We start from the raw sequence: 25,081 nt of genomic DNA on the forward strand, positions 1-25,081 counted from the left end.
ACACACACACACACACACACACACACACACACACACACACACACACACACACACACACATACACACACACACACACACACACACACACGCACACGCACACGCACACGCACACGCACACACACACACAAAACTAATTCCTGAAGTTTGATGTATTTCTTCATAGAGCTCCCATGGGTGTCTTCACCCGACCACGTGCTGCTCTGAGCTTAAGGTTGTCAAAATCACAGCAAAACACCTCCCATGCAAACACACACGCACGCACGCACGCACGCACGCACGCACGCACGCACGCACACACACACACACACACACACACACACACACACACACACACACAGCTACTCCATCTCTCTCCACTCCGTCTGTACTGGCTCTGATCAATTTAAGAAATGTTAATTTTCTCATTCCCATGTTTTCATTTCATGTCCCGCTTCTCCTGCTCCACAGTTCTCGATTTTCCACTCTTTATTTTAGATGTTTTCGCCTAATTCTCACATCATTCGTGCTTTTCCTTTCCTCAGTGACCTTTCACTCTGGAGTCAGTGCCGCTTTTCTCTGGTTTCACTTCAGCACCTTTCCTCCCCTTCTTCCTCTGCTCTCCCTGATTTATTTACCTTTCATCAAACACCACAACGTCTCCTACACCCACTGAAGTTCATTGTTGGGTGGTCCGGAGCTGTATTGATGTTAGAAACAACCATGAATACGTAGATATAACTGTACGTGCATATTAACTGTCAGAATAAAACCAGCGTTGTTTGAGAGAAGTCAGTAAAACCACCGTAAGGTGTGCAGTCTAACCGTAACTCTGTTTTTAATGATGATGTATTTTTGGTGGAAAAAAATGTTAAATCATTGTTTGAATACAAGTGATTTGTTTATGGATGTGCTCATTCCAGTAAATGTTGCCTCTAAATGATGTATCTGAAGAAATTTTTTTATTTTAAGTACGCAAGACTGGATTCCATATGTGGGATTATCAGAAATATAATTTAGTCGTATTTTTTTGTGGTTTAAGTTTAACAAAGTATTTCCATGTGTCATCATGGTGGAGAACTGTGTTGCATCACAGTGATAAACCCCTTGTTCTATCGCCGCACAGAGCCTTTCTGTGTGGGATTAATTGTCTAATTTGACATGCATGGGTTGTCTATGTGTAATCTTGTTTCTCAACATAATCAAAAGCATTCCTGGTTAAATATATTGGTGACTGTCACTGTAAATTGTCTGCAGGTGTGACTCTGTGCATGAGTGTGTCTCTCACTGTGATGGACTCGTGACCTTTCCAGGTGTATTCTGCTTTTCAATCCAGTCAGCTGTGAACGGCTCCAGCCTCCCACGGCACTTAGATTAAACGACTGGAGAAGATGAATACAGTAAATCGATGTACACGTGAAAACAGGTTTTACGCGCCAATTTATTCGCAATAAAACTTTTCCCTGTATAGTTTTTAAATACTGGCTTCAGCATGTACCTGATAGTTTACACAGATGTCACGTTTTCATTGATACTTTACAGGACTGTATGTAAACTTAATGAATGCAACATTTTATTGTGCACTGTGTATTACAAAATATGCATTTGATTTGGAATAAATAATGATCTATCAAAAGCAACTTTAATAAATTGCGTGAAACAATTACAGGGGTTGACATGTGTTAGAACGTATCACAGGTGATGGTCAAAAGCTCCAAAAATGTCTGTTTTAACCTTTAACACTGTAGCTTTTCATTAGTGTAGTTTTATGTAAGAAATACTGATATGTTGATTAAGACTGAAAAGATCTTTATAACTAAGAAGATGAGGAAGTTCTCAAAATTATAGCTTCGATGGCATAAATCACTGCAGTACATGAACTCTATTTGTGGATAAGGAGCGGAGAGATGAGTGGACACCTCTGGACCGAAAGACAACACAATGAGTTATGAGGGTGTGAGAGAGCTGCAGACACAGTCTGGGTCAGAGGTGGGAGATGTTACTGTTCAACGTACCAACGCACTGTAACAACAGAGCCGAGATTAATGATTCTATGTGTCTGTACGTGTGCAGAGTATTCCGAGGAGCTCCTCAGATATCTCAGTAATAATTATTCACACAATGATTCTCGGCCCTCCGCCGTTCTCTCCTGCTGTTTTATGGCATCACCTGCCACAATAGAGGGATGACAGCTACACTCGGCCCAGAGGGCGTTGAGGAAATGGGAGAGGGAGGGGAGGAGAGATGTGGTTTCAGAGTGCATGAAGGGGGGGGGGGGGGGACTGAGTGTCAGTTGAAAAGAGGGACGAGATGAAAGACAAACTGTGAAACAGGTCCAGAGGATAGGCAAAGAGGCAGAGTGAAAGACAAAGAAAGACAACCACCAGATGTGCTGAATCTCTACGCAATGTGAGAGTATAGGCTGTTTATATATGTGTTCAGCTTGTCATCAATTGTTAAAAGCCGCAGGTATATATATCAGCTACAATCCATATGTGCACCGTTCACGGTACTTTTAGTCTTGGCAAATAAACAAGACGACATGGCTTAAAGTGGATTCTGCAAAGCACATTTCTCTGTTTGACAAGTTTTCAAATGTACAAATGAAAATGCGAGCCTGCAATGCACGCACATGTTCAAGTATCAGCTAGACCTTTGAGTTAAAACCAATTTTTTAATAAAACTAGCCGCTTCTTCATTATAATTAATGGTATTTTTTATCATGCTCTTAAAAACAAAAAAAATATTTGTAAATGATTAAAAGCTTGATTTGGAGGAGTAAAAAAAAAAGCACCCTCTGTTGTCACACTTGTTTCAAGCAATGCAGTAGATATTCTTCGCCCCCTAAAACATTACATTGTAAAAGCCAGACTGATGCAATCATCAAAATGACAGTAATAAAATAAGTTAAAAAAAAGCATTACATAAAATTGAACCACCAAATAACTATAGAATACTAATATCTTAACAGGGTGCACTACAGGGATCCTTGCGTTGGCAATGAAAATGCACACACACACTCATACAGTCACACACAAAGATACAAACAAAAAAAACCAAACAAAAAACCAACAACAGTGTGATGACTGATTCACTCATTGAGCTTAATGCCACATAGCCAGGCTAATGTTGTTATTGCATGGCCCATCACTTTTTTCACATTGCTGCCAGTATTAATGATTTCCAGAATAATTAATCACTGGCTTTACTGTCAACTGGAGTTTAGTGAAATAGCAATTGTTCAGATTATTATTATTTTTTTTGCCAGAGGTTTCGCGACTGCATCTCTACGACTTAGCAACGGTAACTGTATGGTAAGTTTTGAAAAAGTGATAAGGTAAGAAACCCTCAATCCGAATAGCAATGTTACATTCAAATGATGATTTACAATGTTTTATTCACAAGAACAAATATTTTCCTCAAATGCTGTCGGCATTCGGTGCATTTTTCTCCAGATGTTTTGACTAAATGTTGAACGTAGTTTGTTATATCAAACTGATACTACATTGCATGACAACTGTGAGCCAGAGGAATGATTTGAGGTATACTGGCTTTTATAAGCTGCTTATGCAAAGTAAGGAATAGCCACTGATTTGTTTTAGGAGCTTCAGACAAATTTGCAAATATAGACAATTGGGGGGGGGGGGGGGAGTCTCTGTACAGTCAAACTGTATTCTCTTTGATAATTTCATCCATACCGTTGCCCTAAAAGATCACTGTGCTGCAGGTCAGGGGAATAGATATAAATAGAATAAAACAGAAGTCAGAAGATTTTAGAGGCACTATGAATTCACCCCACCTTGGATTGAAGCTGTTGAGAAACATGTCGTGTAAGCTGGGGCGCAGGGGGAACGTGTCAGATTTTTACCACCACAATTATTTCAAACAAAAAAGAGAAATCTTCTCACTTTATTAGAATCTGCTTATACATACCTGGAGCCAGGGAAGTGGATCAGAATAACTTAACAGAAATGGACCTCGTGGGAAAGGTAGTGCTTGGTTTTTTTTTTAGGTTCTGATTATAAGAAGTGCAAACTAAATATCAATATGTTACTGTGGGAAATGTTGTTTCGTTTTTGATGAATGAATGAGGAAAAGATGACGATAACAGGAAGAATCGCATTTACTTGATACCTCTGCTCCCTTGTTCCACCCTTCTTCACTGTTTGTTGTTGGACATCCTGCTGTCTCACACACCTGGTACACATTACCGCACCTTCTAGGCATGTGTGCGTGCGATTCGTAGCAGAACAAGAAGGGGAAGAAGAGATAAAAGAAGGACGAGATGGACAGATGGAGGAATTGTGTGAGGCCGGCAGTTTAGGGTTTTTTCTTTTTTTTTGTGAACTTCCATGTGTGTTTCCATGAGAGAGAGGGAGAAAGAGAGAAAGGAGGGAGCATTGACGATGTGACACAAACCATATGTGTCAGGCCGACATCTGTCTGGTGAGTGTTTGTGAAACTTAAACACCGAAATGTTCAGTCTTGATGTTTGAAAAGAGCATGTAGAGATAAATATGAAGCTCCACAGGTGTGCATACATTTACCTGCTGTCGACTTAGTTTTGACCCTGTTTCTTACCCTGGTTAGGGAATTCTACTGTCTCAAGAAGCACTGTTGGAGAAAGTTTCAGTCCTGAGCTATGAGAACATTGCTCTGAATAGTGTTATAATGGCTGTTTTTTGCATTGTTGTGGCACACCCAAGTGAGAGTATGAGATTAAACACACTTTTGAAACTCAAATAGTTTTCCATGTGAAATTAGGAATTATAAATTTTCGCCCCCGAAGTGAAATAGACGACGTGGGAAATATAAACCAACCTTAGGTCTTGCAGTACAACCCTTTGGTGTGTGTGTGTGTGTGACTTGTATGTGATGAGAGTTACTACGTGTTACACATGATAAAACTCAGCGAGAACAACTGAGTTCAGCCCAGCTGCAAGTCTGCACAACAACCTGAGAAGGAGCTGAAGGAAAACTAATATGAGTCCCCAAATTGTTCGGTAAAAATCCCTGTCAAATGTTATTGAGCATGTTTCACTGCCAAAAGGCTTTATGAGATCCTCCAGTGGAACGCGGGTTCAGACCAAGTCGCATTTTTTTAGATTAGCCTTACTAATAGCCCTAAAATTGGGTTGATAAAACATAAACGGAAACATAAACGGGAGAAAGGGGTTTGTGAATCAAACTGAGCAGACCCATGTGTGTTCTTCAACAGATCAACAACTAATTGCCAGAGGACTTCCTCCCCTTTGACTTTCGCAAATTGAATGAATTACAATGCGTGCATGCGTTTGTTCATGCAACTGAGAGCTCAGATTGACTTTCACAGTAAAACATTTCATCTTAGCTGCAATTTCTTAAACAATGAGGATTTTTTTTCCACAATAGTTAATGCTCAGTGAGAAGGTCTGGGTGGAAAAACTGGATGGGCCCTTTCTGTGTGGAGTCTGTGTGGAGTCTGCATGTTCTCCCCGTGTGTGCGTGTTTCCTCTGTTCTTTAAAGTTAATTGATGAACCTGGGGGTGAATGTGAGTGTGTGAATTTGTCTGTCACTGTGTTGTGACCTGCCCTCGCCCTGCGATGGATGGATGGATGGATGGAGGTTCGTCTTGCTTCTAAAGCATGGTGTCTGATAAAAACCAGACCAAACTCACATGAATAATTAAAAGGATTTCTCACCAACTTAAAGGGACATTAAACACCTTACAACTACAATGAGGCAGGATTGCACACATGTTCTCAATAATGTGTAAACCCCACTGACCTCAGGTTGCAGGTACAGAACTGGGTTATAGAAGCGTCCATATCAGCCAGAGTTTAATTCCTAAAGTGACTGTTGTCCTTAACAACATTCAATTACATTTTATTTATGTAGTACCGACAACAATATAGGCATCCCACAACACTTTCACAAAGAAAAGGAAACATACGAGAAAGCAGAAAGGATGGCATTCACACCTACTGGACATTTTAGAGTCACCAAATTAAAGTCAAATGTCTTTTTTTGGGGGGGACTATGGAAGGAAATTGGAGTATCCAAAGAAAATTGGAAGCACAACTCATCAGGCACCCAAACCCAGAGTGTTAACCACTCCAACACTGAGCAGGCCTCAAATATTTGCCCTATTTTAAATATTTTCCTCTCAAGAAAAATGAAGATCTGAGTCTTTCTTTTGAGTCTATTTAACTTCTTCCCTTCATAACAAAGATGGTATTAATGTCAGCTTTAAAATTTGATTTCCCTATACTCAGCAAAGTAAAAATTGAAAAGATGGTGAAAATGTCAGCCAGTTTTACACACTGTACTTGCATTCTTGTTTTTTTCACACGACAATAGTGCTCTTGCCCCAAACATTTTAAATTGTGACCGTTGTTGTTTAAAATGTATCAATACAACAAAATAGAGTGCAATTTAGGGAGGGTCATTTTTGTAATCCTGAAAAAAAAAAAAACCTAAACTTACATTGATCCAATGGTGTGTCATGTTTAAACCATGCCGACCAAACAAGCTGTTAACAAACACACACACCCTGAGAGCCTCAAGCAGTAGTGGACTGTCTCTGTTAATGTAAATCCTTATTTTGATTAATCTTGGTAATCATGCTTTAAGACTCAGATATGGGTTTCTCCATCAAATATATTTTGGTTGGCCTGCCATGGTTACAAACTGGATAGTATTTCGTTTTCAACAGACTGTGAGAAAAAGAAGTGAAAAATGTATAACTTTGCAATTCAAACGGGCACAAGTGAACACTGGGCATGTCAGTGTCGGACCATCTGGAAGGAAATTTGTGGTTTATACAGCGTCATACTACTGTGGATGGACGTAACGACATGATGCACCACTAGTATTCACACATGTAACAGCAAGAGGCAGAGCAGGGGTGACACAGTGTGGCGTAGAAGTCATCTATCTACAATTTTCTTTCTTTTAATTTAGAATTTTTGTTCAAATAGCCGGGACATTAAAACAAAAAGAAACACACAGATACAGATCAGAAAGGGTCAAGGGAGTGCATGTTTGAGTATTTTGTGCGAGGTGGTGGTGGGAGTAAGTATAGTTGAAAGATGACATCTGATGGGGCATCACCAGCAGCGGTGGTGGAAGTTTTCAAAGGGGGCGAGCCCTTGGCTGCTGTTGACATTAACCTCGGGCTGACCCTATTATAAATGCATACACACACTACTGAAATACACACGAGAAATAGAAAAAAAAATCCCTTTATCCAACTGTCATGTGAATTTGTAGCCAAGCTTGGAAATGTTGTGCAAGCTAAAATAGGACTCAGGTGTGCTTCCAGCTGGACTGAAGCCGTTAGGTACAGTAGGTCTCTACCCAAACAGAGTTCAGAAAACACACCAATAAGACCCTCGACAGAATGTTTCAAGATGCCATTAATGCGGAAGTGAGTTAAGGTCAAAGCTGAAACGGTCAGGGTAAACAGATATTTAACAGACATCTGTTGGATACACCCTTCACCCAGAGTAATTCATTTTGTTCACTCTTTACTATGATTTTTTTTCCCCGAAAGTTGGAATATTTTTATGAAATCACATGATTAAGCTCTTTATTTGCATAAAGACACAGAGATGTCTGATTCCACAGAATGTGCACGTATCTGTTCGTTCATCAATAATCTAAAACACCCGCTGCAATGTGAATTTGAGCAAAAAATGCAATGCAATGCAACTCCTCTCGGCCTACTGGCAGGCAGTGTTAAGTGAACCAGCAGGAGGTAATTTCTCTGAACAGAGGATGAATGAAGGTGATGCAGGGGAGAATATTATTTTAACTGAAAACATAACGTGTGAGGTTATGGAAGCCATGTGGGGGCTTTTTAGAGTCTGCACAAAGGTGAAGAGAGAAAAAGACGTATGCTTCTTTGAGTCAAACAACAATGCTTAGCCCTGTGTATTTAGTATTTAGTCAGTTTTTATACACTCTCCATACTGTGATGTATATTTTTACATTCATTTTCATTTAAGACAGCAGTAAAAACTATTTTGGCAAATTGAATTCATACTAATGAGGGCCACAGACGGGGGTTAATCAATCACAAAGCATCTTAATTAATTTTTACACGTACTGTTAATCCGCATGATTTACGCCTTTAATGTATCAACTAATGAGAAACACACTTTCCATTCATATGCACCGGGATTGGATGAGTGTGATCAACTGCAGCAAAGTTTTGAAAGCAAAAACTGTGGTCGCATTTACCTTTGATGTGACATTGATGTTTGCAGGTCATTCAGTTTGCATTCTTTAAATCAGGTTAAAAAAATAACTATTACAACTTCTGATTTCGAAACACTCTTAAGTTTATTACTTTGCTACTCACAGCAAGAAGGTCATGAGTTCAAATATAGAAGGTGACCTCAAACTCAGATTTCACATTTTGTCTTTTGTGGTCCAGTTGATTTTTTTGGTTTTGATTGTTTTTCCTGCAGTATTTTTGCTAACTTCCTCCACCACTCCATCAACACTGACCACACTTTATTTTGCAAGCGCAGGCAACGTCTATCTATAGTGTATGCACAACAGTAACAGGCAAAAAGCTCATTTATGCCACTCATACTATTCACAGCCAAATACAGGCAAAGTGAATCAGTCGACCAGTTTGGGTGAACATGCAATTTAGTTTATTTGTGTTATTTGGGACCTCAGTGAATCAAGTCCAAAGTTTAAATGCACAAACAGGTATGAGGTATGGCTGAATAACAGTCTTTAAGTCTTTAATCTCATGCCAGAGGCCTAGTTAGAGGGATGTGGGTTGGGATATGACTGGATCAAAATCCCTTAGGCAAAGGGATGTGATTACTCACAAATGATGCTGGTTGGATATTCTATTGTAAGGTATTACCCTTACTGGGTGAAATGCCCTCAGATGACTCACTCAGGTCACGTGGGGCATAACTCTGTACATCAACTTCATACTGAACTGAATTATCGGTATGTTTTGGGTGAACCTGAACTTCAGGGCTTTATGACAGTGATGACAGTCGCAGTATATTAACAGTGTGTTTACCTGAGAACAGCGTCTGTGGCTTTCACACCAAGCCAGAACCTGGTCGCTCTGGAAGAGAGGAAAAGGAAGGATTAAAACAAACACACACTGAATAAATCTTTCACAGACAAAGCCAGTGTTTCACACCGTTTCCTTCAAATTTCGATGATTCATTTAAAACTACAGTCAAACATACACCAAGTCAGAAAGCTAAATATTATTCACGAAAAGTCACTGACAAAATTAGTTCACCAGAGCAAACATGTCATTCAGACAGACACACACTCAACCTCTTATGAATGTAATTATCCTCTGGGCGAAAAATGACGTAACACACTGTGTTTGTGGCTGGAAAACCAGACACACACACACACACACACACACACACACACACACACACACACACACACACACACACACACACACACACACACACACACACACACACACACACACACACACACAGAAGGACAGACAGACAGACAGGCGGAGGCTGTATTACTTGGTAAGATATATGTTCATGTGTATATATGTGAGTGCGGGCGTATGTGTGAGCAGTTCACTGCTCAAGACCACCAGTAAACATGGCTGCTTACAACCTGTGACAGAGGCAGATGTCACCTCATGACTACAGCAACAGAAATACAGAAGAAGCCATAATGAACCCCTTTGTACTCCGTGTGAAAGATGGAAAGGTTCATCCATGTTATTCCTACTTACAGTATACACATAACTATGCAAAGGTACTCAGGTTTTCAAACGGGATGTAATAATCAGATGCCTACATATTAGTCATATTTGTTCACTGACAACATTTCTGATGTTGAGGCAAACATTTTCATAATTTCTTTTTGTCATGAAAAATATCAATCAATATTAAAGGTATAGTAGAGGATTTTCTTCTTCCGGGTGGATCATCAAAATAACTGGTCCTCCCAATTGTCAATCATTCTGGTGATATATGACGTAAGCCCGTCGTACGTGCTCGTCCCTGCACGCAGCTCACTCCACACGGTTCTCATCATGCCGGTGGCCGACCCGACGCATTATTCTCAGACATTTTTACACAGTTTCACCCCCTCTGGTGCAAATCTTCTTGTAAAGTGAGCTTATGTGAGCGATGCCGACTTGTGACTTGTAAACAGAGCGTGCACGAGGAGAACTGGGCTCGTGCATGTCTCTCGCACGCGTTTTAGTAGGCGTTCCGTCTCGGGAGCAGGTACAGCGTTGCGCATGCGCATTTTTTTCAAACGGTGGAGAGGGCGGTTCTTTCCTAAAATTCCTGAAAATCCTCCTGTATACCTTTAAGTTATCTTGCAGCAGCACATTTCAGACGTTCAGACAACAAAATAATTGCAAAAGACGTTGACGTATGTTTGTTTGCCTCATGTACCTGAGGAACATTTTGCATTTAGCCAGACTGACTGGCGACAGGCCAGAAATATAACAGGCTGTGAAAATAATATTTTAGTGTCTCTAAGGCGTATATATTGTAAGCTATTCACACATATATGAAAAAACTGTCTGAAAGTCTGTTAATGGGAATTGTAAATCTGCTCAATGATGCTGTCCGTTGTCTTACATTGTGGATTTGACTGTTTTGGGCACATATACTTTTGGAGACCTTCCAATGCCTCTGAGCACATCGCTCAGACTCCATATAATTATGGAATCAAACAAGACATTTTTAATAAATGCAATACGTCTACTTCCACCTCTGTCATCATGAACACACTGTCATGATGCTATTGTGCATTCTCAAAACAACTATTAGAATACCTGTGTGTGCGCATTTGTGTCGGCCTGTTGGTTTATGTGGTGTGTGTTGCTTCTGGTCTGGCGTGTGTGCATGTGTGTGTGTGTGTGTGCATGTGTGTGTGCATGTATAAAGAGCTGATCTTGGTTCAAGCTAAATACAGTTCACTCAAGAGAAGGTTTAACGGTTGTTAATGGGGCTTATCCAACACACACACACACACACACACACACACACACACACACACACACACACACACACACACACACACACACACACACACACACACACACACACACACAGAACAGAAGATGCTCAATCATCCTTAACATTCAACACAGATCCAAATTGTCTGTTTTTGATAAACGAGATGTACCTAAACCACACCTTGATATATGTACGGTGACTTTATTCCCTCAGTTGTTCACTACAAGTCTCTCAGAAGAGGAACTCCTGACACCAGACCGTCTGTTGTTATATTTAGTTCAGGAAGACTTAAGCTTGTGACATACTTTTAAAGAAGTGTTCAGACAGATTATTTAGAAGAATCTAAAGCTCCATTTTGACTATAGAAGAGAAAGATCCACCTCACCAGAGTTTTTTTTGACATTTACTAAGCCAACAAACTTCGAATTGTGTGAAAATGATTAGTACTCTGAGTCCTCATCAAATTTTGTTTGCCTCATTCTGCTCATATTCTCTCACTAGCTGCTGACTACTGCCCCCAGTCCAGCTGCTGACTGCATTAATTCGGTCCATTTTAAGAGAACTAATTGATATATATAATACGAGAAAATATTACTGTGAAAACAAAGCAGAATCACAAAAAAGCATTATGCAATGTACTGTATGTAAAAGGGCAGAGATGAGAAACTGTCTGTAAATAAAAGTTTTAAGTATGATAAAAAAAAAATTTTAATTGAATATTGTTGAATAAACAAGTGTTATGAAATCTAAATATATATTTCACACTACAAACTTTTAAAAAGAATATATTTAAAAAAAGGGATTTAATCAAAGAAGTCACTCTCCTTGTTGCTGGTTCTCCTTCACATTTGATAGAAAACTACTTTCCTCTCCCGATTGGGCTATAAAAGTTATTAAAAAAAATACAAACTGAATTTAAACAATTTGTTATATTTAAAATGATGCAACATCATCATCAACACATCTGTAGTGCAGTGGTGTTACTGCAGATTAAAATGTTAATAATGTCGTCTCTTGTCATTTAGACTTGGGTCGGCTGTTAAGGTGAAATCTGTGAAAAGTCACTGCAGCCACCGACTCCAACCCCGTCAACAATCAGCTCAATTATGGCATAACGACACTTCGCCGCGATGTGAACAGCAGTTTAGAGCTTGTGTAATTTAGACTCAGAATATCACAAAAGTAATTGGAGTTTGACGTATTTCCTACAAGCAAGGCATTCAGCAGCAGCGAGCAGTCACACCACTATCTGATTGCTTTTATTGTTTTCTTGTGAAATCACAATATATAACATCATACTGCTGTTTTGTATGCACGTTCCTGTTAATGTCCTTGGGGAAGTCGCCATCTCTTGACTAAAGAAACAACTACTTTACTATTACTTTCATTCAGATTCTACTGAAACCTCGACTGGGAATATTTCCTTTGTATTGTTGAAATAACCTAAGAAATTATTGTGAAATGGGAAAATGGAAAATGACGGAAAATTTGACTAACTCACAATGACTGAGATTAACTCAATAAAAACACTGATCGATAGATGGACAACCCATAATGTTTATTCATCATATCCATGAGTTGATATATTCACATTCTACTACATCCTGCTGTAGTCGCCTTTTACCAATCCTGATAGCAGGATTCAGGTAAACTGACAAAGTACATTTGTTTAAGCTGGTGTCAAATTTATGTTTCCCTCCAAAAAATACATTAAATATGAGAACAAAGCCATTTATCAATGTTTTCCACCTGCTAGTTACTCGCATCCTAAAGGTGTATATCTGTCTGTCTGTCCATCTGTCCTTCAGAGTACTATTTTTGGTTTCGCTCGGGATTGTGTTGTGTTATAGACAGGCTGTCCGTCATCTATTTTTGATAAAGACATTATAAAGAGACGTGCAGCAGTCCAGGAAGGTTGACATAAAAGTGTCAATGAAGGTCTAAAGACTGCTGTTGTGCGTTCAGTATTTTTGAAGTGCTGATCGGTGCTGATGGGTGTATACTCAATATCGGCTAAATGTTTGAAACAAAGAAGGGTCTAGTCGTTAGAGAAACACCAGGGTGATTTCTACGGCATGTGAGTATCCCTTTAAGACTAAATTAGTTCTGGTGGGACAGACACCCTTGGCTTAACAGTAATCTGTGTTAGTTGTTAAAAGGGATAACGCTGGTGCTAAAGCTAAACCAGGCTGCTTTGGAGACAGACGAGAGAAAGAAGAAAGCAGCGGAGCATTAAAGCAAAGGTTTAGTCCCGAATGAGTAGATTTAGTAACGAGACTGTGGGGAAAAGAACAGAGGATCCAGTGTCATGGCATCACTAGAGAGACCAAAACAGAAACATGCCCTTGCTTTTCACATTCTAAGCTTCCTCCTGTCTACAAGAGGCTCCTGAAGCAGACGCCGCCCAGGTGTTACTAATAGCATCACAAATATCGCAGCAGCCGTGAATACAGACTTCACAATAGAGGATTTCTCAACTCTGTAAAACCTTAAAACTAACCGACAAGACTTCCACTCCTCCAACCTGCTGAATCAATATGTGGCCAAACATACACACAACCATCGACATTTAACCAGCTTCAAACTGGATGCACGATTCAGATACCAGCCACCATATATCACCATATACCTTTTTATTCACCTATAAAGGCTCCATTCAAGTATGTTTTCGAGGAGCAATTGGAATTATCCTATTAGACATTTTGCAGAAGCCTGTACCACAAACCGTGATTAATATATCCACGATCTCGCTTTGTTGAACTTATCCAGACATCTTGGTAACTGTTACTACAAAGCATGTTTTCAGCTCAGTTTCCAGATTACTGAAGGAGCAGTTATTCTCTGAGAATATGAAGAATTAAAACACATCCAGCAACAAAAAGCAACACTGCCGCTGCACTCAAAGCCAGGACATTCCTGACAATATAAACGAACAGCAGTGTGATCACTCAGTTTCACTTTATTACGGCAGAAACGTTTCAGGCAGAGCTTCCTCAGTACTCTTCTTTTAGTTTATATTTCACATCCAGTTGTTTTGAGGCCGAGTTTCCCCTGTGAGCGTGTTTTGTGTTGGAATATGAATTCATCACCGCGACAGCATGAGAAGATGTGAGTTCCATAAATTCATGTTTCTGCAGTTCTGTCGGGTGTGATCATTAACCTCATTTTTCCAGAGCAAACCTTGTGAAGCTAAATAGACCTGGAACAAGTCAAGGACAAGGATTTATTTCATCTTGTCAAAAAGATCTCTAAATTAGTTTCTCCTTTCCGCTGCGGCTCGGTGCTGAACCCGTGTACCAATCACCATCATTTAAGGTCATTTTCCAAAGGATCTGATTGGTCAGGAGGCGGAGCTTTACACTCACTGATCTTATCCAGAATGTAATTCATCACAGTGATTTATCCCGGTAAGAAGTGAGCGAGCATCATAGTGCGCAAAACCAGAGTTAATCCTTGAAGTTATCTTGATAAGAGAAAATCCAGCATCGTCATCCCATCACAGAGACTCAGACGACAAGCACGCACACACTCACACATACACACATAATTTAGAGTCATTATTAACCAAATTAATGTGTTTGGATTGTGGGAGAAAGACCATGTAACTGAAAAAAAAACATGCATCAGCACAGGGAGAATGTGTAAACTACAAAGAAAGGCACCAGCCTGAAATTGAACCCGTATTTATATGAGAGCTAAGGCAGCCACGACACCACTTTGCTATCCAAACCCAAAAAATATATGCATGAAATCAGTGGCGTTTCTTGATGTAAACACTTGGTGGGACAAGATTTAATTTCAGGTGTAGTTAAACTACTGAGTTCCAAAGTAAAGAGGGTGCACAACCTTTTAGCCACAACATTATAACAACCATACAGGCGCTGATCCCTAGACTGATTCTAAGGACATGTAAATTCACACATCAAGACTTCAGCAAAGCATTGAACAGGCATGACTGTGGCTATAAGACAACTTAAATGTTTTTAAGGGTTGAAAATAAAAAAAATCATTGTTAAATACAAACAAGAGCCTCTGTGGGGTTTGTTGTTTTGTTTTTTTACGTGCCTTTCCGGCAGTGTTGCTGGCCAGCAAACATTTTGTGCATTCTTGAGGTCCAGCAAACACATTTCCCTTTCTCATAAAACGTTTTTGTACATCCTGAAAATGACATTGTTTACATTTATATTTACTTGCTTGTTTTCTTCACCAACCTTCGGAAGCAGGCAAACCACCACCTGTTGCTCAGCTGAATAATGAGAAACCGCTGGCAGGATTCTGCGCCCGTGCGTCAGTGCTTGAGTTTGCGCCAGAACATAGATAGACCAAAAAGCTCCTCTACTAAAGTAAAAATAGGAGATGCACTTTAGCGTGATCTACTGAAGTGCGTTGGCAATGAATGTCACTGCCCAACACAGTGCATGTCAGAGGTTTTTGCTGTGGTACATTAATTGAATGACTCCATGTTGTTGTGCTGGAGCTCTGTGTATTGGCACACACTGCATCAGTGGACTGGTTCCATTCAAATTAATGAGATCCCTCTGTTTTATTGCAGACTACTGTCGGAGTGAAAGTTCTTTTCACATTCGCTGCGGTGAAGTGAATCTTATTAAAACAATTTGCAATGCTCCGTGAACTGGTGTTATTTGGTGAAAGGGATGTGTAAAGTTTTCTTCTTTTAGTACCTCGGTTTCTGTTCCTCTCATTTCCAAGAATTACATCCCTTAGCTAAAAGGTGAATGTCCCTAAACTGTGAGGTATCAGGTTGAGTTTCCGAGAGACTAATGATAAGAGCTGCTCTGGAGTGCAGTGTGTAAATGTTGCTGTATGGAGCCCATAAAAACTGTATTCCTCCCAAAGTGATTGTTGAACACTGGAACAAAATGTTGAATCGGCCATAAATCTATCAAGAATTTCCTATTTTTGTTCTGTATAGAACATCTTTCAGAGATTTAACTGGTTATATGATATTGTGAAATAGCAATAATCTTCATTTTAAAGGACTATAGGCTGTTTTAAGAGTTCAATTTTTAAAACGATCACACTCCACATACAAACGTAAGGCATTCAGACGCCTTTAAAAATACACCAGGTATCCTTCCCCTGAATTGTACTTGTATCAGTGTGTGTTGTGTCTATACATGAGCGGATGAAAAGTAGATGGAGTAGGTGGATCTCATTTCGATAAAGAGACAAAAACACACAATTCATAGTTTCACTTTGTGCAGCTACTCATCCACATCAGCCTCTTTTAGTCACTCCGTCACTCCTTCTGTCTTTCATTTGGACGAAAGCTCAAAATCTCTGCCAACACCGGCGAAGATGACAGGAGAGCGCTTGAAAATGATGGCGATGATAAACTGCCGATGCCTCATTCAAAGAACGGAGGACAGTCTGGGGGCCGGTTAAACATGTCCAGATTTTCACAAAGGAGATATAAAGCCATGTCCCCCCCCTGCTGGCCTCACATCTTCATCCTCTCACTTAATCTTTTTCACACTTTCTGTCTTTCTTTTTTCTGGCTTCCTCGCCATAACATCCCTCCTCCACTCCCTCCCTGTCTCAGTAACACCACTGAAGCCACTTCAGCACATTAGTGCTCACACATATGGACGCACACATATACGTACTCATCCCAACTCAATTTCATGGGACATACTTGCTGTCAAACCCAATTAAGGCAGTTTAGACGAGTCTGTGCGGCTATTAAACGGTGGTCAAAGTGAGGTTTTGTAGGGTCTCCGAGTGTGTGTGAGTCTCTCTGTGGTAAAACAGCTGCACAGGCTAAGAAAGAGGATTGGCAGAAGGTTACTGGAGGAGGAGACGTTGGCTGTGTGAGACACAGAGGAAACACAAGGAGGGAGACACCAGGAGGAGCAGAATATAAAGTGAAAATAAATAAATAAATAAATATATCATAATTGTGATCTGGGAGGATTTGAAGCATTGAAAGGTGATCGTTGTGAAATAAGACATTAAATTCTGGTGGCTGTTATTCTGCTGGCGGACCTTTAGTCTCCAGGGGTAACTTTATTAACTGAAAGCTATTACTGAAGGAGGTCAGGTGTGGAAGAATATTTCAAAGTAAATCAACAAAACTCACATAAAGACTTCAAGTAATCTTCTTCAGCTTCTATGGTTGATGCACCAACAAATCTCCTGCGCTATGGAAATTTGCAATACAGGTATAGTTAGAAAAACGTGCATAAAAACAAAAAAAAAGCTTTTCATTTTTATGATGGATTTCCACTTGGTTTGATTTCGTACTAACAATAAAAATATTGGGTCTTAAAACCAGTCAGATTTCTCACCGGGAGAAATCTGTCAGGGCCTCAGACACAAGAGAGCCATCAGACACAGAACTGACCCGCGGAGAAAGGAACACTCACACTAAAGGACTTCCACATGGCTCTGATGGCTCTTGAGTCCACAGAAATCATTGTTGAAGAAAAACAACCTGATATTAGCCACGGACACCAACACACACACACACACGCACGCACACTCGTGCACATACACAGAAAAATGTGCAGCGCCGAAGTGCACATGCACAGCTGCACACACCCGCCGATGCTTGAAAGAGAGTGAGCAATAAATCAGACTTCTGACAGATACAACGATTTAAAAAAAAAAAAAAAAAAAAAGTGTGTGCAGGAGAGGCAGAGTTAAAGAGGGAGAGTGTGTGTGCAAATTATGTGTGTGTGTGTTGTGGTCAGTGTTTGCGGTGAGGCGCGGTAGAAAGTCTATTTAACATGAGGCATTAACTCCACTAATCACACCCAGATGACCAGAAGCAAACACAGCCACAGTGTGTGGTGTTTGTGTGATGAATGTAAGTATGACGAACTTTTACCCAACAGAATACAAAACTCTTCCCAAAAAGTCCACGTCCAGGTCCCGACATTCCCGACAGAAGCCCCTAATTAGTGTTCGTCTGCGCGCCCATGTGTTTCCGTAGTTGTGTGTCAACGTTGGTGTTTGTGGTGCTCCACATCCTGTAAACAACCATCACAACAAAGTGGTTTTTATATGGCCTTGAACCTTCAACCTCCTCTGACTTTCACATCTGGTTTTTTTTGGTTGGAATCTCTGTGAGTTGACAAAGAGAGCAACGAATTAAAGAAGTCCAACAGTGTCAGAGAATAATGTTTTATAAGAAAACTCCCATCACATAATCAACACTGGTAAACAATGAAAACCTAATCAGTCCCGTTAGAAAATCCAAATAAGTATATCCATGTAAAGAAAGTAACCAATTTTATCTTCAGACATCCAGATTGAGGTAAAGTACCGTCTACATGCACGCACACACGTATTCATCTAAATACTGTACTGTAAATAAAAACAAATGATGCATCTATGCGTGCTTATATTCAATTAGATAATCCTTTATTGTCCAACAATGGGCAAATTATCATTATCATTGTTGCAGCAGTACAAGACTGTGCAGAATGTAACACTAAACTGAAGGAACAACATTCCTGGATGCATGTTCTCATCCTGAGAAGGTGATCTTATTTGCAACAATGGCATTTTGTTAAATCTCTGTCAATCATCAGGCCCACCCATCATTTAGACTGTCAGTCACAATACAAGGACATTAACAGAGCAGATGAAAGTCAACCCCACCAAAAACATAAAAACCAGCGAGAGAATTAAAGTGACAGATATCAGCTTTGCAAACAAAGATATAAGTCTACTTTCAGGTTTTTTGGGTATGGCTATTCTTTTGAAAGATTTATGAAGTATACTTCCACTTCAGTCAATATATCTTTGTTTTGGTGTCCATTTTCACAGTGATTTGGATCAGAGAAGTCATCTCACACATGAACCCATGAAAAAAAAAGATACTCTGCAAGTTAAATGTCTTGGTTTTTGACAGATTCTTGTTTCCTGCTTTCATCTTCATTCAGACACTGATTATCTCATCAGATGCAGCAATTACTGATCTTTTTTTTTTTTCAAAATGTTCCAACTTTTTCAGCAATATTTAGTTATGATTGTGCTGTAGGAAACAGCCACAAGGAGCAAACAATGAAAAGAAGAATGGATTTAAGTATTACCTATATAACAGACCATCCCAGTCTTGGTGCGGTAATAACCATCTCTTTCTCTCTCTCACTTCAACACTGGGAACAAAGCTCAAAGCCTTCCCATTCCAGCTGTGACTTACCGTCTTGGAATTTCTTTTCCCGGTTTCAGGCGAGAGTCACGTCTACCCCACCACAACTTTATCGCCATTGTCCCCACTTCCACTGATCAAATGACAGGGCAGTCCCAAGGCTGTGCGCCCTTTATCTCCAAGGTGAATCAAACAAGGCTTTGTCCTCAGTCGTCATTCACCCCTTCGTCTCTCTATCTTCTTACCAGCAGAATCAGACCACATCTACAGCCTGTGTATCAGCTTGCCAAGCCGCCTGTCCTCATATATGTCTATCACACCTGTGTGTGTGTGTGTGTGTGTGTGTGTGTGTGTGTGTGTGTGTGTGTGTGTGTGTGTGTGTGTGTGTGTGTGTGTGTGTGTGTGTGTGTGTGTGTGTGTGTGTGTGTGTGTGTGTGTGTGTGTGCGCATGCTCTACCATCTCTCCATCCCTGTGTCTGTGTCCAGTTTGTCTACCTGCGTTTATCTCGTCTGTCTCTGTGCAACCTGACCTGCTCGTTGTCTCTGGTCTTTTTCAGAGCGTGACTGGCTGGCTGACCAACCTCTGGGCTGATTAGAGTTACCTACCGCAGAGCATTGAGGACACACACACACACACACACACACACACACACACACACACACACACACACACACACACACACACACACACACACACACAGCCCATTCAGCCTCCCTCTGGCCCTCAGCCCTGGCTCGACCCACTAGCCCGCTGCTCATCAGTGCTATAGACCTGTGAGTTACAGACACACAGTCTCATCTCATCTGCAGCGCCGCATTTGTGCAAAAAGATCCAGTTCACTATTTTTGGGAGTTTACATCAAGGAGGAATTTGTGAGTATGACAACATACCAACATATATACTCTCTCTCTCTCTCTCTCTCTCTCTCTCTCTCTCTCTCTCTCTCTCTCACACACACGCACAAACTCACGCATACATGCACTCACAAAAGCACTATAATTACACTATTACACCATACAGGGAGAGTAGTGGAAAACCCAGAGACATAGCAGAGAAGAGAGGTGTAAATAGAAAACTGGTGACTCACATTCTCGTGGCCACAGACTAGCCGCACACACACACACAGAGAGAGAGAGAGAGAGAGAGAGAGAGAGAGAGAGAGAGAGAGAGAGAGAGAGAGAGAGAGAGAGAGAGAGAGAGAGAGAGAGAGAGAGAGAGAGAGAGAGAGAGAGAAGAGAGAGAGAGAGAGAGAGAGAGAGAGAGAGAGAGAGAGAGAGAGAGAGAGAGAGAGAGAGAGAGAGAGAGAGAGAGAGAGAGAGAGACAAAAACAGGGTTCACCCACATGAGGCCAGAGGACACACTGTGTGTGTTTGAGTCTGAGTGTGGTGACAGAAGAGGATGAAGAAATCTCTCTTTGGCTTCGCTAATGTAGCTTGCTGCTGCCTTTATCAAAAGGGATGTTCATTAAATGAATGAATGCTGCTACACGCAGCCTCTCCCACCCATCAATCATCCTGTGTGCTCGCTAAACTGTCCCATAATAGGTTCAGGGAGTGATGCTGTTTCCAGGATGCGGCGAAGAGGAAACTTGCTTCCCTGTTTGCCCAAACCGTGGAGGTTCTCCTTACTTTGGCATCGATACGCAGCATATTCAAAGACCTCTTTATATTCCTAAATGAGCTTTTCAACTTCAAAACTGTCCTGTTGCTCAATAATTATGTCACTGCTGCAGTTTTTAAAATGTTTTTTATTCCTTTTGTTGCATCTCATTCATATTATTGGTCATTTACGCAATGATTTTTTCTCAAAATAGAATTTAAAACATGCCACAAAACAATTTCTCAAATATGATGTCCCGACTCTGAAAGCCAACAGAGAATATCTTTATGTTTGTACTGGTACTGGCAGTTTGAGTTAATTTGTGCCTGTCTCAACTTTATTCACCCAAAGTGACATTTTTCCGATGTCTTATTGGATCCAATCCAAGGTTCAAAGTCCAAATAAACTCACTTTAAAATGCATTTCTAAAGACAAAAGCCAACATCATCAGAGGTGCTGTAAAGGCTACAGATTTAGAGATCATAAAGCCAATCACTCACTTGTTTTCTTTTATAAGCACAGTTTTGCGTTTCTGATTTATGGTGTCCGTTAAAATATTTCATTATGGTTGGAAGGCAGTTCCTGCTGGCTCGTGTTGTCTCTCATTCCATATGTCAAATTCTTAGCCTCTGGACTGTATAATGCGTAAATAATGTAATGTCATTTTTCTGTCAGGAGAGGAATTTTACATCTTGGACAGTCAGGCATAAGCCGCTATAGTCTGCAGGTGCAAGCCAGAGCCCATCATCCATGTAGGTTGTATTGTTGTGTCAGAATAAAGTTAACATAAGGATAAAAAGTCTATATTTCATTACCAAGCAGGTTATATACCTCCAAAGTATCCCGATTCTTCAGCCCATCAGATAAACCAACTGATGGCCAACAGTTTGTAGAAGGGCTGAAAGAAATACAATATTTATTCATAGAAAATTAGGTTTTGTACATTTCGGGAACATTTATACACTGGTTTGAAAAATGAGAAAAAATGTCTGCACATGTTGCTTTTCCTGATATGTAGCGGATTACCTGGTTTCATCCCACAATAGTTGGATATTTAAAACTGAATCAACATGCACTCTAGCGTTTTTAGTTTTGAGGCATTCAAATACAGATATGACTCACAAATGGGTGTTTTTCCAAGAAATTGTTGCTTTTTGGACATTTAATCATTAACCACCACATGGGCAGGTCCTCGCTGGTGTACTTACGGGAAGTTTCAAGGAAAGTTTACCCTAAATGTGAGGTGGATAATTTTATGTAGAGTGTAACAAGCCTTTCGGAGACTTTAGGAATGTTTTCTCAAAGTCAAAATGACCTGTTTGCAAAATTATAAAGTCCTGGATGTGCAAACACACTATGACAGCTCACTATTTGCACAAAATACACACAAGACATTACAGTCACATAACAGAGGAATTTAACATTTGTTTTTAGATGAAACTTGAGGAGAAACTTAATGTCTGGTCTGGTTCGCAACATCCAAGTCAACCAGTTTGCTTTCCATCGCTGCTTTTTGATGGTGCACATTTGACTACTGCACCCCACCTCATAAAGTTTAAACCAAATGTTCCCTTTCTCACACCTCTGTTCCAGAAACCCCACAGCACGCACACGCACGCACACACATCTCAGAGTTGGAGAGTCATCCAGGGGCCACCCTAATTACCCAATGCGCAGGTGGTGGGAGTCTCTTCTGGATGGACAAGGACCAGGCCAAACCTTTGCTCTATGCATGAACATAATGCAAATCCACACAGACGTACACACTCACTTCTACACACCTCAGAGCCAGTGGGGCTGAGCTCCGTGGCTAATGGCTTTCCCACCCACTACACAGCATGCACATGTTGAAGCCGTTAACGATAAGTGGCTTTTCAAACTTGGTAACGTCCTAATGTCCCTGTTAATCTCACATTCCTAACTACAAAGGCCACAGTGCATGGGCCATCGATTCTAGTGAAATGAGCAATTTTGTGAGCTATTACAAAACAACAGAGTTTCTTTCTTTTTTTTTCAAATCTGGCTATGTCCCTATGTGCACTGACAATTTCTAGCCCTAACATAACTTAGCAGATTTGAGGTGGTTAAAAAAAAAAAAAAACACCAACCATTGCAGTAGTTGTGATCACAACCCGACACCAGTGTGCTGTCACAGCAGTAAATTCAAAAGATACACAAAATACACATTTGAGAGGCATTGAGAGAAGGGGTCTCAGACATGCATGGCCACAAGAGCCGCTTTTGCCCTTTTCATTAAATTACATTTGTTTGGAGCCACAAACCATATTTCAAAATAAGGTTCACGCCACCCATAGAGCTGCTTATACAGTTTAAACAGAAAAAAACATATCTTAGGTTGCATTTATGAAGTTTCACAAATCAGAACAGTAGACGTATTAAATTTGGGCAGTTTTACTTTCTCTAGCCATTTTTTGTTGTTTTTGTTATTTGAACCATTTTTAATCTTTTCCATGTTTGGCCAATATTCTTTTATTGTACTTTTGATTGTAGAACTTTTACCTGTTATAGCTGTTTTATCTTGTTGTTTTAGCAGTTATTTGTGGATTTAGTTGCTTGATCTAGTTATCGTTACCATTATCTTTATTTTTTACCTTTTAAATTAAACAATCCAAGTGCCTTTGAAATATAGATAGATAGATAGATAGATAGATAGATAGATAGATAGATAGATAGATAGATAGATAGATAGATAGATAGATTATAATATAGGGTTGTTGTTTTTTTTGCTGTTTAAGGCAAGGGTCTGCAACCTGCGGCTCTGGAGCCACATCAGAGTCCCTCTGTTGTGGCTCCCTGAACATTTCACAAAATTAGACCGAAATAAACATTTCATCTTACATTTTATGTACATCTTACATACATTTTATTTACACACACAAACTGATTTTCTAAAGGACTTTCATCTCTTGGCTAAAAGGGGCTTTAAAAAAAAGTCACAACTACAATGGCTAAAATGGGGGGAAATAGCAAAAACTGCAAGAAATGGGGGGTGACAAACTTCTAAAATGGCTTTAAAAAAAATGATTAGGATTTCTAAAAAGTTTAGAAATGGGGATAAACTCCTAAAACTGTTTGAAACGGAGCCAAAATGTTTAAAACAAGTGTCAAATGTCCAAATTGTGTAAAAAAGAAACAAAATGCAGCAAAAGAAGGTTGAAAAATAAATTCGAACACAAACACAAATGAAATATTCACCTAATTTGTAATTGAAACTTCATAAATGCAACATAAGACACAGTTTATGTTCATTTATCAAAGGAGCTGGTTCAGCCTCATTTTAAAGATCAGAAGTTTTTTGTGGCTCCATTTAAATTGGATGTGATGGAAATTCACACAAAAAAAGTCTCTTTTGGCTAAAGATCCACAGGTTGATCTTGATTCTTAATCAGTATAAAACTGTACAAACCATGTCAGTGACAAACATGTGCGCAATGGTGGTGACATATATTGTCTTGCATTTTGCAGTGAACACGTCCAACCTGGCGGTGGGGCGGAGAGACTGGAGGTACCTGGAGGTGTCTGAACGCGGCGGTGAGCTGGGTCATGTGCAGTGTGAGGCACCTGGAAGTGCATCTGGCGGAGTTCATCTTCTCCTGAACATCCTCCTGCTCCGGGGAACTCCTGCGAGCCCGAGTCAGCGCGCACAGCAGCGCGCACAGCAGCGCCAAACCGGCCCGGCGGGCGGACATCGCGCCGGCAGAACGCACGACAAAACAGACGGATCACACTGCGCGCTTCTCCTCGCCTCGGCTCCTTCCTGCGGCTCTGCGACTGAGCGGACTGAGGATATCTGCCCCTTATCTGCCGCTTACCCCGCGAGCGAGCCGCGCGAGGGGAGTGGAGCGGCTCTTCCCTCCTCGCGGACACTCCCACAAAGTGCGGCCGCGCGGGGTGACTGCGGGCTTCGTCTTCATCTTCGTTTTCCCAAGTGATCGTGATCATCATCGTCACTCAAATCATCATCACCTGAACGCATGCAGCAGTCATCAGCAGCATCACCATCATCATCATCATCATCATCATCATCATCATCATCATCATCATCATCATCATCGACAAGAGCGATCACATGTGTAGTGTCTGCAGGTCACCCTCCATGTGGCATACCCACAAATCCACAGGCAGTGTTTAAAAGCATATTTTATTTTTCGTTTCTCCACATCTGTGACTTTCAAAGTGCTCATCCTTCCAAACTTTGTAAACACAGTCATAAATCAAAGCTAACTGTATTTGTCTTCTGAGGAAGTACATTTCTTAACCTTCAGCAAAGCTGATGACATCTTGAATGAGGTCAGACTGGCTTCTTTCAGCTGCCTGAAACCCTCCCAGTTTCCTAGTAGGAAGATATGATTTGTGTTGTTTTACTGGCAGGTTGGACGTTTCCTACCTCT

The 25,081-nt window shown here is 40.5% G+C and overlaps 1 protein-coding gene across 1 annotated transcript in view; it reads right to left on the minus strand.

The window, feature by feature from the left end:
• The window catches only part of anos1b (anosmin 1b), a 49,312-nt gene extending 24,866 nt beyond the window's left edge, over positions 1 to 24,446 (minus strand). Inside the window, exons 1-2 of the mRNA XM_080506805.1 lie at positions 24,200 to 24,446; positions 9,009 to 9,056 (exon numbers count right to left, since the gene is read on the minus strand). Of these exons, the coding sequence (XP_080362931.1) occupies positions 9,009 to 9,056; positions 24,200 to 24,379 (228 nt within the window). The 5' untranslated portion in view covers positions 24,380 to 24,446. The remainder of the gene's footprint in view (positions 1 to 9,008; positions 9,057 to 24,199) is intronic.
• Between the last annotated feature and the right edge of the window lie 635 nt (positions 24,447 to 25,081).

The sequence above is a fragment of the Blennius ocellaris genome (genome assembly GCF_963422515.1).
Source record: "Blennius ocellaris genome assembly, chromosome: 12".
Classification (NCBI taxonomy): Eukaryota; Metazoa; Chordata; class Actinopteri; order Blenniiformes; family Blenniidae; genus Blennius; species Blennius ocellaris.